The sequence below is a fragment of the Sander lucioperca genome, chromosome 13 (genome assembly GCF_008315115.2).
Source record: "Sander lucioperca isolate FBNREF2018 chromosome 13, SLUC_FBN_1.2, whole genome shotgun sequence".
NCBI classification, from domain to species: Eukaryota; Metazoa; Chordata; class Actinopteri; order Perciformes; family Percidae; genus Sander; species Sander lucioperca.
In genome coordinates this window covers 22,561,704-22,585,548 of record NC_050185.1, presented here as the reverse complement: position 1 = coordinate 22,585,548, position 23,845 = coordinate 22,561,704, and the positions used below count along the sequence as shown (strand labels likewise).

The following is a 23,845-nucleotide window of genomic DNA, read 5'->3' as shown; positions in this document are numbered from 1 at the left end:
GGTCATGTCTTTCACATGGCGGGTTTCCGACGCCTGACCCCTTTTCAGAAATCGCTTCACCAAAGGGTGCGCAAAAACCCGTCCTCTCTCCATAGTCTTTGTGGCAGGACGAGATAGCTGCCGCATAGGCTTTGACTGTAGACGGAGCTAAATCATTATCCACCAATTTTTGGAGATGAGTTAACACGAGAGGCAGGGGACATGATATGGGGTCCGCACCCTTCTCCGTGCACCAGCGCTGGAAAGCAGACCAATGCCCAGCATAACACCCAGTAGTAGAGGGGGCTCTGGCGTTCTGGATAGTGCGCACCATGGCAAGGGGCAAGCCTAATCTCTGCAAGCATTCCTGCTCAGCAGCCAACCCCACAGCCGCTGGGTTATCACCGGGGGGTGAAATATCGCGCTGTTTAGCTGTGACAGAGCATCCTCGCGCCATGGTAGTTGCCAGGGAGGGCCCGCCAACATCTGAACCAGAGTCGGGAACCAGGATGCGCTCCGGTGCCACTAAAATGACTGACAGATTCTCTTCCTGGATGCGTTCCAGGAGGCGAGGGATCAGAGGGACCGGGGGAAAAGCATATAGGAGGGTGGGTGCCGCTTTCATGGTCCTCCGTCCCCATGAAGCCTGCCGGTCAGGAGCCGGCTGCCGCTGCGGAGGGTGGGAGGCGGGCGGAGGAGTGGAGGACGAAGCCTGGGAGGAGGACGCAGCCGCAGCAGAGGCTGTGGAGCGTTTCCTCTTTGGTGGTTGTCGTGGCGGTGGTGCCGAATCCTCGATAACGCCACCGTGGACGCAGTGGCGAGGGTGAGGATAGCGGTCATCGCTTTTCCGATCTCTGTGGCTAGCTCCGGGGGGAAGAGCTCCCGGAGTGGTAGCTGTGGCGGAGGCTAGCAGAGTGATGTTGTTCTGCGCCGCAAGGCCCTGGGCCGCACACTGGTGCTGATCCTGGGGGGACGGGGGAGTTGGCTTCCGGTGGCCGAAAAACGTAGCCCTTGGAAGCAGGATGGACGCCAGGCTCTGTTCAACGGGGGGGGACCGAAGGGAAGCCCGCCTCTGTGTCGCCTTGAACCCGGGTGAACGGGGCGTAGCAAGAGAACGGCGCCTTCAGTTTCCCGGGCTGGGAGAGAGCTTCCTCCACGAACGGCCGAAGCTCCGTAAAGCGCAGCCAGAGTGGAGCCTGTTTGGACGGCGACTCCTGGGTGTAGACATCTCCACTCAAGAGGCCGCGAGAGGGGGCTGGAAGCTCAGCCGGGAGCGCTATGCCTCTCTGGTCCGCTGCCTTCTTTATGATGTCCGGCAGGTCCAGGAAGAGAGCCCTGGTGGTGGAGGGTGGAGCCGTCTGTGGCAGAGGGGAAGACCGCTGAGGCAGTGCCCCTGGCCGTTCCGGAGATGGGGAGAGCCGCAGTGGGAGGGCATCGATCCCTATCTCGTGGTCCAGTTCTCCCAGGAGGAGGGAAAACCGGTGAGAGAACCGTCATCCGGGGGAGACGAGTCATTGGACTCGTGCCCGTTGAAGACGTCCTCTTCCAGCAGATCCAGGGTGTCGACGGTGTCTCGCCGGTATGCCCAACTGCCGTCCCCCTGTCCGACGACCTTGCAAGCGGTTCAGTTGACGGCGATTGCCTTGCCGGCGTGAACGGCACCGAGGCAGGTCTCACAGCGGGGGTGGAGATCCGGCGGCAGGATGTAGCCGGTCCGGCAGCCAGGGCAGAGGCGGACGCTGCTGGAGATGGAGGTTCTTGAGGTCTTCATACTGCAAAGCTTGAAGAAAAAGTGGGAGGTGAAAAACGGGTGCGCTCTGTTTATATACAGTTTCTGCGGACGTAGTTGAAAGCCTGTGCTGGACGCAAGGGCGGGAAAGAAATCTTCACGACTGCGCATTTGCGAAGGAATAAACCCAATAGCGACAGCTCTTAGAGGGCGAAGCCTATATGAAATAGAACCCACCATCACAGTAACTAAAAAGAAAATCACAAGGGTAGTGATGTAAACATTATAGGTTAATGAACAATTGTGTTGAAAAAAAGAAAGAAAAGGTTTGTTACTTGACATTATTTAAACCCAACCCATCATAACAAAAGCTTAACCTGATGTCACTTACATCCTCTTGGAAATTGTGAACATGTTGGAACATGTCCAACTGATAAGCTAGCTAGCCTGCACTGTAGCAGTTACTGTTACTGTTATACTGTTTAAGCTATCTAGCCTGCTAGATGGCTAGCCTACAAAAACACCAAGCTTACATTAGCTACTGTTACAGGTACAGCTATAGGTATAATCTCCCTCTGTCTATTCCCCATCAATTCACAAGCACAAGAGAAAAGGTATTTTGTACTTACATTTAATACTCCTGGAACTCATTGGAAGTTGGTTGAAGATGGCATAGTTGGTAGTGTTGTTATAACCAGTCAACTGAACCAACGAGCTTTTCACAAAAAACCGTGCATGAGCTACTTTCTGACATTCTAACTGAAAGTGGGTGAATATCAAAATACATGATAGAAACATTTTGTTAAACCACTTACAAGTGTTATGTTGACAACACTATTGAAACAATTACTTTTTATTACAACTGTACATGAATAAATAGGCCATTTGGCCCTGGACTAATAGGGTATTCTATTTGTCCATTCCATTTTGAAGACGTGTGCTGGCTGCACAAGTCTAATTTAAGGCTCTCACAAATAAATAGTATGGGTATATTGTACATTTTCTGAATCATCAGAGTGCCTCGAGTATTGAAGTTGTTGAGTTTTGTGTCCCTGGTGTTCTTTCATGCCCCAGGGATAAAAGAAAGCATACAGTTTAGGCGGAAATTGTGAGAAAATGTGTGTTATTTCTGGTTTAAAGAAGTCATGTGACCTCTGTGTTTGTCAGACAGATTCAGTACTGGACTTAAATGAAAGCCTAAAAGGTCACCTTTCCAACGATACCAAGCACCATATTATAGAATATTGACAATATCCCTATCATGAGCCTAAACCAGATATACACCAGATTTCAAAAACAGAATTTATCTTAGGGGGTTAGTTACTTCATGAGCTGAAAAAAAGTGATTTCACTACCACCCCTGCACTGCTATCGTGATTTTTCTAGTACTAGGGGTGTATACCTTGCCAAAAATCACTATGAGACTTTGTCCCCCCAGATGATACTGATGGCCCAAATTTGGGGTCCTGGCTCATGGACTAATATTGATCATATTGATCCTTCTAACTGAGGAAAATAAAGCTTCGATATAGAGACAGGATTGTTGCGCTTTATGACCCATGGCACAAAAGACCATCCGGTGCTCTCCCTTCAGCAAATATTTTGCCTGACCATCACTAAAATGGAAGCTTTATTTTGTTGTTAATAATAATATTCAATGCAATGCATGCTGGGAAAGAATGTCTTCTTTTGCTGTTTTTATGTTTTGTGAATACATTCTTCAGAATTGAATTCCAGTGAAATTGCAAAGCATAAGATGTTGCAAAATGAGTGAACAGATCCTGTATGACTATAACAACAGCAGCTGGTAAGAGGTGTGGGAGAACCGACTCAAAGTTAGCCGAGGAGCAGATGGACCAGCTGGTCTCTTCTGGTGGGTTACCATGGTAATGTGGATTTGACCTTATTTGTGTCTAATATTTGTACTGCCCTCTCACAAAGCACTAAATCCTTTCTTTAATAATGTTTGGATATATGCCCATACTTATATGAACAAATACATTCTCACATGGATATCTATTTTAACAGACAGTTAACTTAGCCATCAACAAAAATACACATTTATACCCCTACGTATGTGTACACCTACAGTATTTCCAGCAGGATCAGGCAGCACCTGCTGTGCTTAGAGTCACTGTTGACCGCATCTCGTTCAACATGCTTTAAAAAACCCAGGGGAGGTCTCTTGTGCTCCTCATTAGCATAGGTTCTGTCCACAGCATGATGCCTGTCATCAATCTTCCACTTAAGATATGCAAACTCGGAACAAAAAAAAAAGAGGAGAAAAATGACCGGGGACTGTAGGTACATTTTACAGTACTAATGCTGGTTGGCAGAGTAGATCTTTGTGAATTTCCATCATTCAATCACATTTCAGTGTTTATGTTTAATGTCTACTTCATGTTTCATATAGTCCACAGAGTGTGTGGCTACATGTAAATAAAGGGATGTCTTTCCAGGTAGCCACATATGGCTAATATGCATGCAAATGCTTCATAAAGTCATATTCTTTATGTGCAAAAATGATTTCTATGTCCGCTGCAGCCTGTGATTTAAATTTATAAAATGAGTGTATTTAAATAAACTATACTACTGGTACTGTTGTGGTACAAGAAACCTCCAGCCACCTTAAATCTGAGGTGCTTAACGTTTTTCCTCCTTAACTGGCTAATTAACTCTCTCTTGGCTGCATCAGTCTGGTCCTTACTCATCCCAGTCTCAACCTGCCTTTTTTACGACCTATACCAAAATGCCCAAACAATGAGATGCAAAATGAATTGATTTCAATGAGGAATTCCTTATGCTAAGAAGGCAGGTTTTTCCTGCCAACAAAACTATTTTTCTCTCTTGAGTTCATGGAGCCAGGAAGCCCAGTTAATGTATAGAGACGCTTTAATGCAAAAATCACGGTTCCTAATATACTGTATACTATACTGTGACTATAAATTGCTTATAGAGCTGTTTAGGTAATACTTTACAATAAGGGTACATTCATTAGCATTACTTGATGCATTAATAAGCCTTAATTAACCATTAATTACAGTTAAATACGGTGTCTAATAAACATTTATTAACAATGCTCATGTTTGTTCATGTTAACTAAGGTATTAATTGATGCATTATTTACCATTAGTTAATGCCTTAACTAACTGTTAATTACAGTTAACTAAAATGTCTATTTTATCATTAGTTAATGCATTAGTAAGCCTTGACTAACTGTTAATAAGTTAATTAAGGTGTCTATTATATCACTATTTAATGCAATATTGCCTTGAATAACTGTTAATAAAAGTTAACTAAGGTGTGGATTTTAACATTAGTTAATTTAGTAATAAGTCTTTACCAACTGATAGCAATAGTTAAATAAAGTGTCTATTTTACTATTAGTTAATATAGTAAAAACCCTGGACAAACAGTCCGATAGTAACAGTTAACTAAGGCGTCTATTTACCATTTGTTAATGCCTTGACTAACTGTTAATAACAGTTAAATAATGTGTCTATTTTACCATTAGTGAATGCAATATTAAGCCTTCAATAACTGTTAATAACAGTTAACTAAGGTGTCTATTTTAACATTAGTTAATGTACTAATAAGCCTAAACTGGAAATAACAGCTAACTAAAGTGTCTAACTATCATTTACAAATGTTGTTAATGCTAACTAAGGTATTGATTGATTCATTGTTTAATGGTTTGTAAGATGCTATTTGCATTAGTTATTACAGTAATACGCATCACTTAACAGTTAATCATACAATATTAAACATTAAGTAAATGTTGACATTTTCTAATATTTCCTAATATTACTAGGTGGTTCATAAAGATGTTTGATAGCTAGTATGTCTTAAGGTTCACAGCCAAGCCATCTCATTATGAGAAAACTGTTTTTATTGTTTATTTACGGTTTATGGTTGTCCACATACTTTTGTCCGCTATATTTGTCCATCCTTCAACGTATGACTTACTTTTGGTGGAGGGTGAGATCAGTGAAAAGACTCCATAGTCTCCATGCAGAGGTTTGCTTGTTCCTTTGTCTTCATGTAGACATTAACTTAAAGCCCAAGCTGTATAAATTCTTGTGCGTGCTATATAAGCATTACTTAACCATAACTGGTCACTTGATTAATGTATAATAATACTGAATAAGCATTGCTAAACCATAACTAAACCGTTATGAATGCTCTTTGATAGCCTTATTGTAAAGTTTAGAACATATGCACCTTAACTATCACTTGATTAATGTATAATAATACGTAATTTGAGACAGCTATCTAAACTATCTGTCAACTGGTTCTTCAGCTCAAGGGGAGGAAGCTCATAGACATTGCCAAGCAATGTAAACAAGCTGTTGAAGCTGATGAAGCCATTTTGAAAAAAATACAGCAGTTGAAAGAGATTCAAGAGCTTCTGCCAATAAAAAAACCCATTAAAATCATTTGCCTCAAGCAGGCATTTATATTGTTATAAAGTTATAAAGTGATACCGTTCATGTTAAAGTTAATTAATACCCAATCCTAGTAATTCTATAGACCACTGTAATGTTTTCTTTATGATTCATTCCTTTTGGAGGCTCTTTAATTTTATTAGAAATTACAAAAGCAAGTGGCAATTTGTAGTGAAATTGTTAACATACATGTTGTATAAAGAATTGTTTTTTTCTTTTAACATGTAGCATATGGTCTCTTTTTTGGGTGGATTACAGATGGTTGTCCAAAAAAAATATTTCCATTTGGTTCATTACTGTTGAATGACAGTGCCAGTTTAATTAAGTATGGTGAATTAGTTAGTCACTTTAGTTAGCTGTAATTTCCAGTTTAGGCTTATTACTACATTAACAATTAACAATTAACAATTAGTTAAGGCATTACCTAATAGTAAATAATGCATCAATTAATACCTTAGCATGAACAGACATGAACATTGTTTATAAATGTTTATTAGACACCTTATTTAACTGTAATTAATGTTTAATTAATGATTATTAATGCATTAAGTAATGCTAATTAATGTACACTTATTGTAAAGTGTTACTGCTCTTTATATACTTTAAGGGCTGGCCAGGTTGGAAGATGTGTGTACATCAACCTATTTTTCTCTTCTTTTTTTTTGATGTAGTTCATGTCATTATGCTTGAGAAAAATTTGAAAACATAAGACATACATGCAAACTGTATTGATAGTTTTACATTCTGATGTATTACATTTGGGACGTCAGCTTGTGTCTTGCTTCATGTAATGTGAAGGGCGAGTGCATCCACAGTGCTGTATATTTACAGTAGCCTGTAAATTAGATGTTGAGGTCACGCCAAGCTGCTTAATAGCACTAGTTCCTCTGTTAGTACAGATTCTCTCTCGCTCTCTTTGTCTCTCTCTCTCTTTTTCTCTCTCTCTGTCACTCTCTCTCTTCCCTGCTGTAATCCTCAAAATGAATGTATTTTGCCTAAACTGCAGTGTCAGGAGTTAGACTACACGTCACACTCTGAATGGATGTGAGATTTAGGTGTACCAGTATGTGGACAGGGCCAGAGTTATCACTGGACAGCTGAGCAACCGCAGCAGTACTGTTTAGTTGTGTAGTGTGTTTCTCAATAATGTTTGAATACAATTCACCCATTTAGAGGTATGGGTAATATATGCCATAAATGCAGACAGTGGACAAATTATTACCTTAAAGTGCTCATAATATGCTTTTTGGCTTTTCCCCTTTCCTTTATTGTGTTATATATCTTTTTGTGCACATTATAGGTTTACAAAGTGAAAAAGCCCAAAGTCCTCCCCAGAGGGACTTACGATTGTCCAGAGAAAACACTGTTCACAAATTCTGTTGTAGTCCAGCATTTACTTCCATGACTCTGTGTGTCACTTTGTAACACACGTTATAATGCTCGCCTAGCTGCTAGCATGGCACACCCTCAAACTCTGCAACTGACAAGCTAGCAGTACTTACTGCGCATGTCTCACTCTGTAGCTAAAACAGACAGCTCAACACACAGGGTGAAAAGAGGAGCTGCAGCAATGTGCAGTACAACAAATGTATGGTGTTTTCTGAAAATTAAACTGTGCTTTTGTTTTCCGAGGGGGCAAAATAAATGTGAGTAGTTGTCGTCAGGTAGTCGCTACTGCACTTCTGAAGACAGTCATGGAAAGTTGAACCTTTCTCAACTTCACTAAGTTATGTGGTGGGTGGCACCAGGATGTTATTTCAATGTTCAATTTACAATAAATGGCATCCTGGCAAGTCTTCAGTGTAAGTCTGCATGAGATGTAAGACTCATACACTGTTGGCTCACCGATCATCAAAAATAAAAATAAAATATTTTATTTTTTATAACCTTCAAATTGTGATAATTTTTCAGTTAATTTTGTTCTCTCACAACAGCAAGTGTTTCAGACTCTTGACTACATTTTACAGCAAACTTCTTATCATTTTAATTCTGTAATGACTTTTAAAAGACGTATTGATTTGGCATCTGCATTTTTTATTCCCATATACACCGGTACGTCATTTAAAATGTCATTTCAGGCATCATGAGTGGATTGTGGACTTAAAAAAGAAGCAAGGTTGTTTCACAGTTTTGTTATTTTGTAGTCTAAAACAAACATGGCATCTGTAATGCCTTGTTTAAATAAGATGGTTTTCATTACATTTCAATTGGCTCGTTGCCCAGGCTCGCCCAGAATCACATCTATTAATTTCTCGTCACTGGTCTTACAAATTGCAGTAACTTAATTATTAAAGTGTAGCCTTCAACTCAGATAAATTTGTTACACTTTGTAATCAAATGCTATTTTTTCCATGATGTACACAAGCTATTTGTAATACTTTCAGTTAAATTAATTGACACAGGAACTTGCTATTTGATATTTGTAAGTGAGATATTTGTGTCTCAGAGTTAAATGTATGTAAATACATAAATTAACACATTCTCATCTTCTCTACAACAATACAGAGTCTTGCGCAAAAGGTGTTTATGAAGATGGTGAAAGCCAAAATAACAACTCTGAATGTGTGACACACAGCACACATTCAAATAAAAAAACAGATGTGTACTCATGAGTAGTTTGTAGGAGGAGAGCACAAGCCTGATGCAGAAGCTGAGATGTGACCTTTCACCTGGCAGCGTGGGAGACCCAGCCGTTGGTACTCTGCCAACTTCTATGCAAGCTCCAACTGACCTCTTGCAATAAGAGAAACTTGGTTACTATGGTATCAGGAGGATTTTTAATGATATGCTGTTGCTATGTAGAGACTTTATACAGACCAAATTTTAAGCTGCTGAAGACTGCACCATATCTCCATGTCTACAATGCCAATAGGTAATTTAAACTGCCAAAAGTGATTAGAACAATGCTTTGTTTTAAGTGGTGACCAGGTGGTGGTACATGTTGCTTCCAATTTGTATTTATATTGCACAGAATACCATTTAGCCATGAATATACAATGAGCCAAATAATCAATTTAGATAATTGAAATAGGACAATATGAATTAGGACATTGGAATATATTATATTCCAACAGTGAGTATGTTTACATGCACACCAATATTCCACTATTATTCCGAAAATGACAATATTCCAAATTTGATACAGGTCATGTAAACAGCAAATTCCGGTTGGATATTCTGAATAAGGCCTTTTTCCGAATACAGCATTTTCCAATTAAGACGTGGGATATTCCGGTATTATTTGGGTTTTAGAAGCATTCTTTGGACATGTATACAGCGCATTCGGAATATGCGTCTCAATCTGGGTTTTTACTAACCTGACTCCGCCAGATGGATTCCTTCGCATTTGCTCCGCATATCCATCTGGGAACCTTCCGTTGGAGAACTTTTGGGAAGGGGCGAAAATACTGGTTAGCTGATTGGATAAACCATCTGTCTATCACCACCTATGTATGTACCATACATTTTCTTCATGACTAGCGGAGCCAGTTGATATACCAAGCTCTTGCTGAAACTAGTCGGGAGAAGAGCAAAAACATCTTTTCCTCCGAGAAAAGCCTCCAGTTCCGTTTTTTGCTCTTCTTTCAATGAAGGAATACTTTCTAATTTGGATAAAACTTGCGCGATAGCTACGCTCATCTCATCCGTGGAAGCCGCCATGTTGTTTAGACTGAACAGTCACTTCTTGTTGCGTCACACCTAAACCCGCCTCAAAACGAACGCGGATTGGTCGATCGTTTGACGAACGGCTCCAAATTTTCTCTATCTCAAGATGCCAGAATGATCGAGTGGATCACTGGAGCTCGCGAGATCAGGACGATCTCACGAGGCTAGGTTTTTACCGCAGTTTACGCCCAGTTTACGACCTCTTGCCTTTTTATGGCTCATGGTCAGCTCTGTACGTTGCTATGGTTCCATCCATCTTCTTCCGCTTATCCGGTAACGGGTCGCGGGGGTAGCAGCTCCAGCAGGGGACCCCAAACTTCCCTTTCCTGAGCCACATTAACCAGCTCCGACTGGGGGATCCCGCGGCGTTCCCAGGCCAGGTTGGAGATATAATCCCTCCACCTAGTCCTGGGTCTTCCCCGAGGCCTCCTCCCAGCTGGACGTGCCTGGAAAACCTCCCTAGGGAGGCGCCCAGGGGGCATCCTTACCAGATGCCCGAACCACCTCAACTGGCTCCTTTCGACGCGAAGGAGCAGCGGCTCTACTCCGAGCTCCTCACGGATGACTGAGCTTCTCACCCTATCTCTAAGGGAGACGCCAGCCACCCTCCTGAGGAAACCCATTTCGGCCGCTTGTACCCTGGATCTCGTTCTTTCGGTCATGACCCAGCCTTCATGACCATAGGTGAGGGTAGGAACGAAAACTGACCGGTAGATTGAGAGCTTTGCCTTCTGGCTCAGCTCTCTTTTCGTCACAACGGTGCGATAATTTGAGTGTAATACTGCACCCGCTGCGCTGATTCTCCGACCAGTCTCCCGCTCCATTGTTCCCTCACTCGCGAACAAGACTCCAAGGTACTTGAACTCCTTCACTTGGGGTAAAGACTCATTCCCTACCTGGAGAAGGCACTCCATCGGTTTCCTGCTGAGAACCATGGCCTCAGATTTAGAGGTGCTGATCCTCATCCCAGCCGCTTCACACTCGGCTGCGAACCGATCCAGTGAGTGCTGAAGGTCACAGGCCGACGATGCCATCAGGACCACATCATCTGCAAAAAGCAGCGATGAGATCCCCAGCTCACCAAACTGCAACCCCTCTCCACCCCGACTACGCCTCGATATCCTGTCCATAAATACTACAAACAGGATTGGTGACAAAGCGCAGCCCTGGCGGAGGCCAACTCTCACCTGAAACGAGTCCGACTTACTGCCGAGAACCCGGACACAGCTCTCGCTTTGGTCGTACAGAGATTGGATGGCCCTGAGAAGGGACCCCCTCACCCCATACTCCCGCAGCACCTCCCACAGTGTCTCCCGGGGGACCCGGTCATACGCCTTCTCCAGATCCACAAAGCACATGTAGACCAGTTGGGCATACTCCCAGGCTCCCTCCAGGATCCTTGCGAGAGTAAAGATCTGGTCCGTTGTTCCACGACCAGGACGGAATCCGCATTGTTCCTCTTCAACCTGAGGTTCGACTATCGACCGAACCCTCCTTTCCAGCACCTTGGAGTACACTTTACCGGGGAGGCTGAGAAGTGTGATACCCCTGTAATTGGCACACACCCTCTGGTCCCCCTTTTTGAAAAGGGGAACCACCACCCCGGTCTGCCACTCCTTAGGCACCGTCCCCGACTTCCACGCAATGTTGAAGAGGCGTGTCAACCAAGACAACCCCTCCACACCCAGAGCTTTAAGCATTTCTGGACGGATCTCATCAATCCCTGGGGCTTTGCCACTGTGGAGTTGTTTAACTACCTCAGCAACTTCCACCAGGGAAATTGACGACAATCTCCCATCATCCTCCAGCTCTGCCTCTACCATAGAGGGCGTATTAGTCGGATTTAGGAGTTCCTCAAAGTGCTCCTTCCACCGCCCTATTACCTCCTCAGTTGAGGTCAGCAGCGTCCCATCCTTACTGTACACAGCTTGGATGGTTCCCCGCTTCCCCCTCCTGAGGTGGCGAACGGTTTTCCAGAAGCACCTTGGTGCCGACCGAAAGTCCTTCTCCATGTCTTCTCCGAACTCCTCCCACACCCGCTGCTTTGCCTCTTTCACGGCAGAGGCTGCAGCCCTTCGGGCCCTTCGGTACCTTGCAACTGCCTCTGGAGTCCCCTGGGATAACATATCCCAGAAAGACTCCTTCTTCAGTCGGACGGCTTCCCTGACCACCGGTGTCCACCACGGTGTTCGTGGGTTGCCGCCCCTTGAGGCACCTAAGACCCTAAGACCACAGCTCCCCGCCGCAGCTTCAGCAATGGAAACTTTGAACATTGTCCACTCGGGTTCAATGCCCCCAGCCTCCACAGGGATGCATGAAAAGCTCCGCCGGAGGTGTGAGTTGAAAGTCTGTCGGACAGGGGCCTCCTCCAGACGTTCCCAGTTCACCCGCACTACCCGTTTGGGTTTACCAGGTCTGTCCAGAGTCTTCCCCCACCCTCTGACCCAACTCACCACCAGATGGTGATCAGTTGACAGCTCTGCCCCTCTCTTCACCCGAGTGTCCAAAACGTACGGCCTCAGATCAGATGAAACATGAAATAAAATCGATCATTGACCTTTGGCCTAGGGTGCTCTGGTACCAAGTACACTTATGAGCATCCCTATGTTCGAACATGGTGTTCGTTATAGACAATCCATGACTAGCACAGAAGTCCAACAACAAACAACCACTCTGGTTTAGATCAGGGAGGCCGTTCCTCCCAATCACGCCTCTCCATGTGTCTCCATCATTGCCCACGTGCGCGTTGAAGTCCCCCAGCAGAACTATGGAGTCCCCTACTGGAGCCCCATACAGGACTCCATTCAAGGTCTCCAAGAAGGCCGAATACTCCGAGCTCTTGTTTGGTGCATACGCACAAACAACAGTCAGAGTTTTCCCCCCCACAACCCGCAGGCGTAGGGAGGCGACCCTCTCGTCCACCGGGGTAAACTCCAACGTAGCGACAGAGAGGTGACGTTCCACGTCCCCAGAGCCAGTGTCTGCTGCCCGGGTCTGGTCCGTCGAGGCCCCTGACCTTCACTGCCACCCATGTGGCAGCGCACCCGACCCCAGCGGTTCCTCCCACAGGTGGTGGGCCCATGGGTTGGAGAGAGAGGTGCCACGTAGCTTTTTCGGGCTGTGCCCGGCCAGGCTCCGTGGCAAACCCAGCCACCAGGCGCTCGCTGACGGGCCCTCCATCTGGGCCTGGCTCCAGACGGGGGCCCCGGGCTTCCTCCGGGCAGGGTCACATCATCTCTACCTCGTTTTTTCATAGGGTTTTTGAAACGTTGCTATGGTTGCTGTACACAAATCAACCAGCCAACAGTTTGCAAGGCTGCAGACCCGATAAGAAGGAGAAAACCAGTTGCTTTTAAACATTATCAAAGACTCGGATATCAACAATTTTTTGGATATGCGCACACATCTCTACGACAACCTTTTCAAGAAGCTGGATGAAGGAATGAAAGAGGGACGCTGTGTTTGCATGGTCCATCAAGCCACCGCTGGTAAAAAAAATCATATTTTGCACGGCTACATGTAAACAGGAATATTAGTTGAATATTCACTTTCATTAGCAATGTAACCAGCTTAGTCGGAATATCGTCTTTTTCGGAGTAAGAGCAAAAACCAGAATATTATGTGCATGTAAGCATAGTCACTGATTGTTAAACACGTTTTTATGAAAAACTGGAATTTGAATTGAGTCATAACTCAATGTGGAATCTGCACACACACTCTTCACAGTAGTGGAATGATCTCTGAAGGCCAGTGAGGATAAATGACCATAAATCTGTTCAGAGATCATAATCATATTGACAGGCGTTCCTTATACTGTAACTTCAGATCTTATAGTTAGGGACAGTCTTAAAAGTGCAGGCACTATGGCCAAGAGAATGTTTCATATGTGTGTGAACAGCTATGTAATTTGTTATTTATTGACACTTCAGACCAACATTATTTTCATCTGGGCCTCTTCCTATCAGGCTTTACACAACCACCAGTTTTTAAAGACAAATCATAAATAATAAATAAATCATAATAATTAAATAATTTTTGTTTTGTTTTTCTTCCTTTTTTATATTCCAGTTCATGATTTAGGTATGGAATTTAATATATTATATTATTTTGTGAGCAGCTTAACTTACATGCACACACAACAGTAGAAAACTGTTGGTCCTTGAAGATTAAGCAGTCAAGATGACTTCTAATCATGTCCGGTTTAGCATATGTCCACTTCCGGTTTATATCCAAATTCAGATATTATTGTGAAGTAAACGGACATTGTAGCTTAGCGTCACACCCCTCCCTGTAAGACAACATGAAGCACTGAGTCCTCCAGGCCAAGGGTTAGGGCCAAAATATTTCTCTTTGATTCTCTGGGTATATGCTTGAAAAGAAGACACTGGCAACAAGCATTCAAAACTCTGGAGATGCCCTGAATCCTCATGATCTTGGTTAACTTTCTTTTTTGAGATTTCTAAGGATTTTGATGTTTTTGAAGTTTAAATCAAAACTAAATTTGACCAAATGATCAAGTAAAACTACAGGGTGTGTGCCAATCATGTTCAAAGAGAACAATGATCATGTCATTCATTGTGATCCTTTCAGAGATTATGCTCTGTTTTTGATCTTACATTAAAATGCTCATTGAAGCTCCTCATCTGCCCAGTGTGGTGTTTCCGTTCCAAGAGCGTGTGGAGCGCTGGAGAATATCGAAGGAGCTCGTTCGTCACTGATTCTGTGGTTATTTATATCCGTCCCCCGTGTGCAGGTCTAATCAGAACAGGATGTTCCTCATCAAATTAACCAGGAATAATTTTTCTTGAAATGAGACTGGGTCTACACATATACCCTACCATGATGTAGCAGACTAAGGTAAAATACACAGGAGGGTTACCAAAGCTAAATACAGATCAGTGTATTGCAAATTCTCCACTAATGTAAATTATGTGAAAGGAGGACCTTTTGCTTAGGATTTAAGTATTTTGTCACAGATTTAAAATGATACAGTATTAATTATTTACCCCCAAAAAAATATTTCAGGGAAAGCATTAATTAATGAAAAAGTTTGACTTTTAAACACATCTGCATACACTTAAACAGAATATTTTGTGTAGTCTAATTTTTGTGATTCTGTAATACTTCTTAGACAATATACAACCATTTATTTAAAATACAAATTAAGATAATAAAATATAATTCTTAATGTCCATCTTCTTTTGAGACTGAATGCCCCTCTGCATTCTTATCAGGCCACCTGGGCTCATCTGCACATTTTATTTGTTGCTAACAAAGTTTGCTCTGTACTGGGATTAGCATGTGACAGAATTACTAACATAATTCTGTCACATGGGTGAACTGGTCTGCCATTTTAGCATTAAACATGCATAAAAAACGGCTACAAACTGAAAAGATAAGCTTATTACCATAATCTCTGCGTTTTAGATATGTAGTATTTATGACAGCAGTAATGCATTTTGCTGAAACACACACAAAATATGTATGGTTACATTTCTGTCATGTTATTTCAGTTTTACTTCCTATATTCTACCACGAGTGTAATCACATTTAGCAGATGTCCTCCCTGTTGGTGTATAAGCAGTGTTTTCCTCTTGCAGTACCCTAAGAACAGTAAAAAGTTAAAAAAGAAATGACACATCAATCATTATCCTAAAAAGCAAACTCTCCCTGTTAAAAATGATTTTGACAGTTAGAAAGTCACTCCAGCTGTGATGAGCCTCTTCCGACCTCATTTACATTTCGAACTGTGACACGTTGCAAAATATCACTAAACACTGAAGATATTCTCCTTGGGTCGATAAAAGATCTTTGCTGGATCAACACTTCAGGCCCATATTGTTCCATATATTCAACAGCTGAAATGTGATATGCCTGGTGATAGTGCCATTCAAGACGCTCCACACCAAGTGAAACCTCCTAAGCATTGTTTCATGTACTGTACTGCCACTAAGCAGCAAATGAAATTGGAGATCTGTGTGCATGACACCACATTACATCCTTCAGAGAAAAAAGAGGATGGAACGAAATGAAATGAGATTTAGCCACCACCTCAACACAAAACACCACCGCTAGTGTTTCTGTGACTCTTTCACACAGGGAGAGACAGAATGAGAGAGTATGTTTCCCATCGGTGTGACACCCGCGTTCTGGGTAATTGGCTGGTTTGTGCCGTTGTGTTTCTCGTCGAGCACCAGCTTGGCATGTCAGGCATGAGAGAGCTGGAGTTCTGCTTGTGTGCCCCTTTTATTTATTCATCTTTTATCTGGATCTCCATTCCTCTTTCTACTTATAATATCTCACTCCTTCTGTTTCCCTCTGTCATCTCTATACTTTTAGTTTATTCCTGACTATCCTCCCACCTTCCTCTTTCTGTTTCCTCACTGCCCTTCCCTCTCTTGCTTTCTGTCTCTATATCTTCTTCTCTCCTGGGTTGACAGTGTGGAAAGTTGATGAATCAGACTGCATGTGACAGGCTGGCATTTGAGTGAATCTGATGTGGTTAATATGGTGCCTGCTGACCGTGCTGTGGAAATCGTTCACAGTGGAAGAGCACTGAGACACAGCTACACTTTGGCCTAGATGCCTTCACTCTGCTGCTGTCTGACTGCGTAGGGGGAGCATGTGTTTATGTGTGTGTGTGTGTGTGTATATAAAAAACATTTTTTTCTGGGGGTCAAAGGTCAACAGAATAAATCACCCTTCTTTTTCTCTGTCCACATGTATCATCCTTTCTCCTACCTCCTTCAAGAGTTCACATCCCCATGAGAGTAAAGGCAAGTGAGCTTCACTGGAGGAATTAAAGTGATACTCACATCCACCTCTCATCATGGTGTTGGGCTTACAGGAAACAAATGTAGGTGCTTGCAAAACTTAACAGGTTAGAGCTTGCACACTGCCTGCGTGACACGCACGTCTCAGGCATGGCTCGAGCTGCCCCGAAAATGCGTGCATGCTAGAAATAGAACTGATGCCTATTTTTCACGCGACACGCAAGCGTGTTGGAAGCGTTTTCAGGCAAAATAGAATAGGAAAAGATGTTTGTCATTTTGACACAAATACATATTAATAAATGACATGTTGATGTTTGACAGTCTCTAGGTTTTGACATAAATGCAGATATAAATGTAATTTAAAAAAAATAATAAATATTGATTTTCAAATATTGCACCTGTCAATACAGAACAAAATATTCTGTAGCCTATTTTGCCATTAATACTGCCAACGTTGTCTTTGCTGTAATCAAATAAGTATATATTTATGTTTAACATGAAGTATACTGCTTGAGTGCAGTAAATCAATGGGAAACATATATGTGTACAGACAAGGCTAGCAGCAGCAGCGTCGCATCAGACACGTTCCTGGTGTGTAAAGACTAGAAAAATCCACGCAGCCGCCACGCAGCTGATATGCAACCTAAACGCCACGCTCACAGCCAGTGTGCGGCCTTACATATTAGCTTACTGTGTGTAAGATCATCTGCCTTTCTTGCTTCAGATATAGTAGAATGTGTTATTTTTGAAAGTGTTTTATAGCTAAATATATTTAAATATATTTTAAATATTCTCTTTTAATTTGATCATATGAAGACATTTAAAAATAGTAATTATATAGATATAGTGGTGGAGAATCACTATAAGACCCTTTAAATTGTACCTATTGAATTTAAATTTAACTAAATATTTAGAGTTCCTACATACTGAATATATGTATTCTTAAATGATCGAAAAACCTTGAGGCCAAAGGTTATGCAACATTATTGGGACCTTTTTTAGTATTTTTAAATACATGTTTTGTGGCAATTTATGCCATTTTTATATATTTGACAGTGAAGCAATCACAGGAAATGAGGGGAGAGAGACATGTGGAATAACATGCAACAAAGGTCCCCAGCTGTACTGGACCGGGGATATTGTGGTTCCAAATCCATAGGTTACCAGAGGGCCCCTTTGGGACAATCTAATTAAAAATCATTCAAAAAATATTCTTGTTACATTATTCAGCTTTCATTATTAATAAATCGGTGCTTGGATTCTGTACATATTCATGCATAATCATCTGTTTGCATCCACACACCAAGATATTTCTACATGTCAGTCTCTGTGTGCATGTGGTTACTGTGTGCACTCAAACTGAGATTTTCTCTGTGCCTGTGTAAAAACATATGGTGAGTCAGTGTGTAAGGAGAGAGGAGTGGGAGGAGAGAGAGTGGATAGGTGGTGATGGAGAGAAGCGAGGATTCAGGTTGTGCACCAATAGGTGGCACTCTACCCTTTTGTGATTGGCTACGGTGAACCAGACTAAGACAGGTCTGGAAGCACATGCGTTTGTATCTGAACGGAAGAGGAAGTTGGATGATAAGACTTCCTTTTTTTCCCCAGACCTCTGGTTACTTCTGCCTGCTGGCTGCTCTAAGTGTAGAGGAAAGAAAGCAGAGTGAGAGGAGAGTGTGACTGGGGGTTGGGGTGGAGGTTACACCATTCTGGGTGGATGAATGGAAAGTTAACAATGATGGGGTTAGAGGCTCACTTTCCTTTAGGGCTAAATGCATGCCTTTATGTGTGCCATTAGGTGTTTTACGTAAAGAAACAAACAAACAACTGGCTGGTTTGTGAGTTGGAAATGCACTGCACGTATATGTGAACTTGTGCCAACCAACACTGTCATAAGCTGTAACCCATTGAGTAGAACATATTGAGACTGAATTATATACATGTGTGAGTCACAGCCCAAAACCACATCCCTACAGTTCTCTCGCAACATATAACATCATTACTATTATCAATGGGAGCTACAGTGTACAGTCTCGTATAGTGTACAGTAGCACTCATGTATAAAATGAGAATTATTGGCTTCATACTATGTGATTAAAAGTAACAAACAGAACTGGTTTAAGATAAACCATTGTGATCTTCTTCTACATGAGGATAATGACAATTGTGGCAGTAATGATAAGACAATTCCCTGCAAAGAAAAGCTACAGAGATTGCATCTTCATAGTCTTACAATAACGATTGTGTTTTCAAATCCCACAATAAGCAGAGCCTCAAAGGCTATATCTACATAGACTGTATCTCTCATTGCATAGTGACAGTTATATACAAAGTGGATACATAATCTGGCTTTATTGAGCATAGTAATATATAATTCCCTGGGAAAAGTGAGTAGGAGTTCATTTATTAACCGGACAAGAGACCTGAATATGCAAATATTGTTTCTGTTGCAATAAAAAACAAGCCTTTCTCGTGACAATAAAAACTACTGGAGAGCAATGTGTACAAGGAGCAAATGTGGATGAACCCAACTGCTAAAAATACAAAAGTTGTCATTCAAACCAGTACACATGGTTTATGCAGTGCAGCTGATCATCAAGCAGGGTCATACAGTTGGACTACAAATAGCAACCTACAGAAATAATTAATTATATTCACAAAATATACACATAAAATAACAACGTAGAGCATTCATTGTCTTCTAAATTGTGTCCACAATTTTTGGCAAATGACAGTGTAGTAATACAAAAAAGAGATTAATGCTGGCTAAATGAAAGAATCAATAAAGCCCATGTCTGTGGAATGAAACAAAATTGACTAAAGGGCAGTTCATGGCCGCAGTCACCATAGCAATAGAATTCTATATTCTATGGAGTTCACAACCTTCTACATTCAACAACCCTAACAAGCACATAAAGGGTCGGAGGTCATGCAAGTGCGGTTCTCATGGTGGTGCGATGGAGCTGAGCAGCGAGGCTGGGGCCAGAGGCCAGATAAATCGGGTTACTGATAAAAGCAAACAAGCTTAATCATATAAAAAAAAAAAACACACACACACGTGTGCACACATCCATACACACCCTCTTACTGCAGCTTATTTCTGTTTGACTATTCGACTGAAGTTTATTCTGAAGAAAGACACTTAGTCATTGCTGGAGGTGGGAGGTCGTTGGTGTTCTGAGGCTCCATTGGGGTTGAGCCAGCAGTTCTGTAGCAGTCTGAGTTCACTGGCGGTCAGGTTTTCCCACAATAGAGTCTGACATACAGGGCAATAGGAGCTGAAATGCCCTGTCTCATCAGCCTCTGCCTCAAAGACAGAGGGGATGAGGGAGATGAATGGAGTAGAGAAAGAGGGAGGATACAAAGACAGTGCATACAGTCTGACATCACTATTCTTTTAGTCCTCTAGTGTACATGTACATGTCAAAGAAAAATAAAACAGGCAACAACAGTCTTTAAAATGAACACATCCTTTGCACTCCATAACTGGCACAAGGACATAGTCATTTTAATGTCAACCGACCAGAAGATTTAAAGTACGAGTCCAAACCTAGCACATCAGATTTTCACGCCAAAGACTGGTGTTTGCATCCTGTCACAAGTTTGCTTTTTTATGTCTTAGTAGCCTAACCCTAACCATACCTTAGTCATGCCATAGTTGCCACATGCAGATATTGTAGAAAACAACAATTAAAAATCCTTGGCACTGTTGCTGAATTGTCCGATATTGATGTTCTTGTCTGGCAATAGAGTTGCTTGTTTGTAACAAGTTCATGAAAGCTTTCCAACTTCAGAATACAGTTTAAGCAATGGATACCAACCTTGGGGGTCCAACCAGAATCTATATTGCATTTTTGTATTGCATTGCATATTTTTATTCTATAAAAACTCTGTTAATAATGCAAAGTTTTAATCATGCATTATTTATTTATTCTATCAGTATTGTTGAACTGAGCTCTAACATGCTTGTCTGTTCACAAATCAAAGTGCTCATAAGAAATACACATAATTACAACAAATGAATAGCTTCCTTTCCAACTGGAAAAAAATAAATAGACAACACAATATTCAAAAACAGGAAATCATGTTGATTCTTGTTCAATGACTTCTATAGGGCCCTCAGTATGTGCAAGACTGAATTAGAACAAAGGGGCAATTTACACCAATTGTAAAAAATTTTTTAACATAAAGTTTGTGTTAAAATGTTCATTATTAAATATCCAAACAACCAGAGGAAGTGTACAGTTTTCAAGACTACTATAATCTTTTGGCACCGTGTGCAGGTTTTTCCATTTTAAGAGGTGCCTGTGTTAATAAGAGACACCTTTAATGACAACATCCTCACGGATGATGGATGTTACGAGGAAGCAAACACACATAAGCTTATATTTAGACACCACATGGCTTTAACATGTTACAATCTCTACTTAATTGGAAGCTGTGCATAATCATATGCAAATCCAAGCAAGTGGAATATTAATTAATGTGTTTTGGCATTTCATATAATTGATGATGATAGGTTTAGGTGTCTTTTTTGCCGCTTTTTTAAATGAAAACCGGAAGCCAGAGCTGTTATCTCAAATAATTGGCAACCAGTTTAACTGCAATTAATACCACTACAATAAATAGAAACAATTAAAATAAGAAAATGATAACAATGTTAGCATATAAAGGCCTAAATCTTCTCTGGGGAAAAATCTGTTGTTGCCAAGATACAGGTTACTGTATGAGATGCTAGGGAATATATGTGCAGTAGTGGATTACCTGTATGTAACACGTGTCATCATCCATTGCATTTGCATTCATTGTTCCACTAAAGTGTCTTGCATTTCATAAATTTTGTAGCTCAAAATAATTCCTCTGATTTATAGGAAATGTCTGGCAAACTTAATTTTTTTTTCTAACAATTTTGCAGTGTCCTCCTCTCTTGTTCCTGTAGGCAGGTAATGTGTGTTTCTGTGATTTCTTCTAAAAAATTATACCAGATGGAAGTTATGTTATATGTGATAGTCATGAATCATGCACTGATGTTTCAAAGTTCATTTGTGTCTACAGGAAATACATGATGTACAATCCTGTCATTGTGGAAGAAAGCATAAGTGTAAGTAAATGGCATGTGTGCATGTTTTACTGTCTGTATTTGTTCAATATGTGCACGTTTCTCCATTTGCATGTGCATGTAACTATTCAACCAGGCCAATGTATCTGTGGAACAAACCATAAAAACCCTTTGAAGATTTTGCCTCACATCCTCTGTACTCCATCAGCGGAGGAAAATTACGCCAATGAACCAAAAAATAGTGGGTGTTGTGGGGAGAAAAAAAAAGGAAGAGTGCAAAGAAGAGCTGTGAGTCAGTCACACTGGGTCCAGTCAGGACAACGGGTGCACTCATTCCCTCAAGTGTGTTCTAAATATCAGGGTAGGGAATGTGTCATTTGAAACACACACATGCAAGATCACTATCATGTGTGGAACTGCATGCATGCTGCACACACAGAAATAAATACAGTACATACAACAAAGTAGTGGCTCTGCCTGTGGTTCTGCAGCCTAGCTAGCTTAGCCGTTGCATCTTGCCCCATCCACTCGGGCAGGGGATACAGGACACTGAAAATGTGTCAAAACATGTGACTTTATATATATATATATATATATATATATATATATATATATATATATATATATATATATATATATATATTGGAGAAAAAAGAAATGAAAGAGACATAGAGATATGTTGTACCTGTTTAAAATGGTTCCAGAGCCTGGGGCCCACAAGCTGTGAGCTCCTGGGTCAAGTTGGCAATATGAGCTGGTACAGCTGCTCTCAAAATACTCATTTTCCAGAGGAGTATTTAAAAAGAAATACAATGCAATGAGGCCGCTTAAAAGAGTGCTTGGCAAGCGTCAGTCATCTATTTATTGTGTATATATGTGTGTGTGTGCCCATGCAAGTGTATGAAAGTGTGTGTGTGCGAGTGTGATTCCCAGGAAGACGAACTCTTGGCTTAAACGCTATCCCTGTAAGACAGACAAGGAAGAGAAAGAAAGGTAGAATTAGTAAAAAAAAATGGTCACTGTGTACAGTGTTTGTATTAAAGAGAGAAAGGAGAGACAGGGGGGTACCCTGTTTTGCTGCCCAGAGTAAATAAAGGTTTTCTCTTCGAATTATGGATTTTATATTTTATCATATTTAAACATACAGATATATGCATACACCTCCACACATACACCTACTCCATTTCACATGCGGCCACATCTGCCCGCACAACGCACATTGGTATGATGTAAGAGCATGCTCCGGTTTATTCTTGCTGTGAAGGTTGGCATCCATTCGAGGTTGAATTTAAAATTTGAATATATTCAGTCCCTTGCTCCCAATGTTGTTCACAAAGACCCTGTGGAACACGTCTGGGAACCTCTGCCAGGTAGTTCACACCTCCACCTCCTCCGCCTGATGTGTTAAAGCAGGAGACACTTTTGACAGCACTGAGAGCCATTTTCAGCCAGATAACTTACATGGCTTCTGGCAAAACTTTCTACAAACAACTTTCTGTGCTAGTTGGTAGGTAGGTAGGTAGGTAGGTAGGTGAGGAGGCATTTTGGAATGGAATAGGTATCGTGACTATGTGTATTAAAGGGCAAACATGGGGCTAAAATTCTGATGAATTCAATTGAATTAGCAAATTAAAACAATTTCTAAAATGTTTGCAGTAGGCAAATATTTGTTTGTATGTGCAGCTGTGAGTGACTGTGGGATGGTGTAAATCTTTAGCTAATAGCTAGCCTGGCTATATGCTTAAAAGTTGACATATTGTATATATGATGTATGTAGCCATAGAGTAAGTGTCAAAACATTGTAATATTTTAGCACTAGATTCAATTGGTACAAATTAGTTTGTTGGATTTAATTCTTACTATTTCTTCCAGTATTCTCTGAAAAGCAAAAGCTAATTTGAAATTAAAAAAACTGAGTTTTATTTTGAAGGCTTACATCTTCAAATCAAATTGGAAGAGCCATCTTTCAGTTTGATGCTGCTTCACATAAACAATATGCAAAAGATGCAATACAAGGTGTCCTGGCATGTACAGTATGAAAATAACACACTACAATAACTGAAGGCAAAGAATGCCATGACACAAAGTGCTCATATAAAAAATATGTTCAAATCATTAACCATTTGTCAGAAAAATGTTGGTATCATTATCTGCAATTGAATATATTTGTACTGATTTTAACAACTTGATAGCA

General features: G+C 41.4%; 1 protein-coding gene across 2 annotated transcripts in view; it reads right to left on the bottom strand.

Moving 5' to 3' along the window:
• Positions 1-18,925: 18,925 nt before the first annotated feature.
• The window catches only part of gabra6b (gamma-aminobutyric acid type A receptor subunit alpha6b), a 35,149-nt gene continuing 30,229 nt past the window's right edge, over positions 18,926-23,845 (bottom strand). For both annotated transcript variants that reach the window (XR_004894956.1, XM_031303599.2), the window contains exon 10: positions 18,926-22,614. Coding sequence is in view for 1 of the 2 variants with exons in the window: in XM_031303599.2 (XP_031159459.1) it covers positions 22,602-22,614 (13 nt within the window). In the remaining variant the exon portion in view is untranslated. The remainder of the gene's footprint in view (positions 22,615-23,845) is intronic.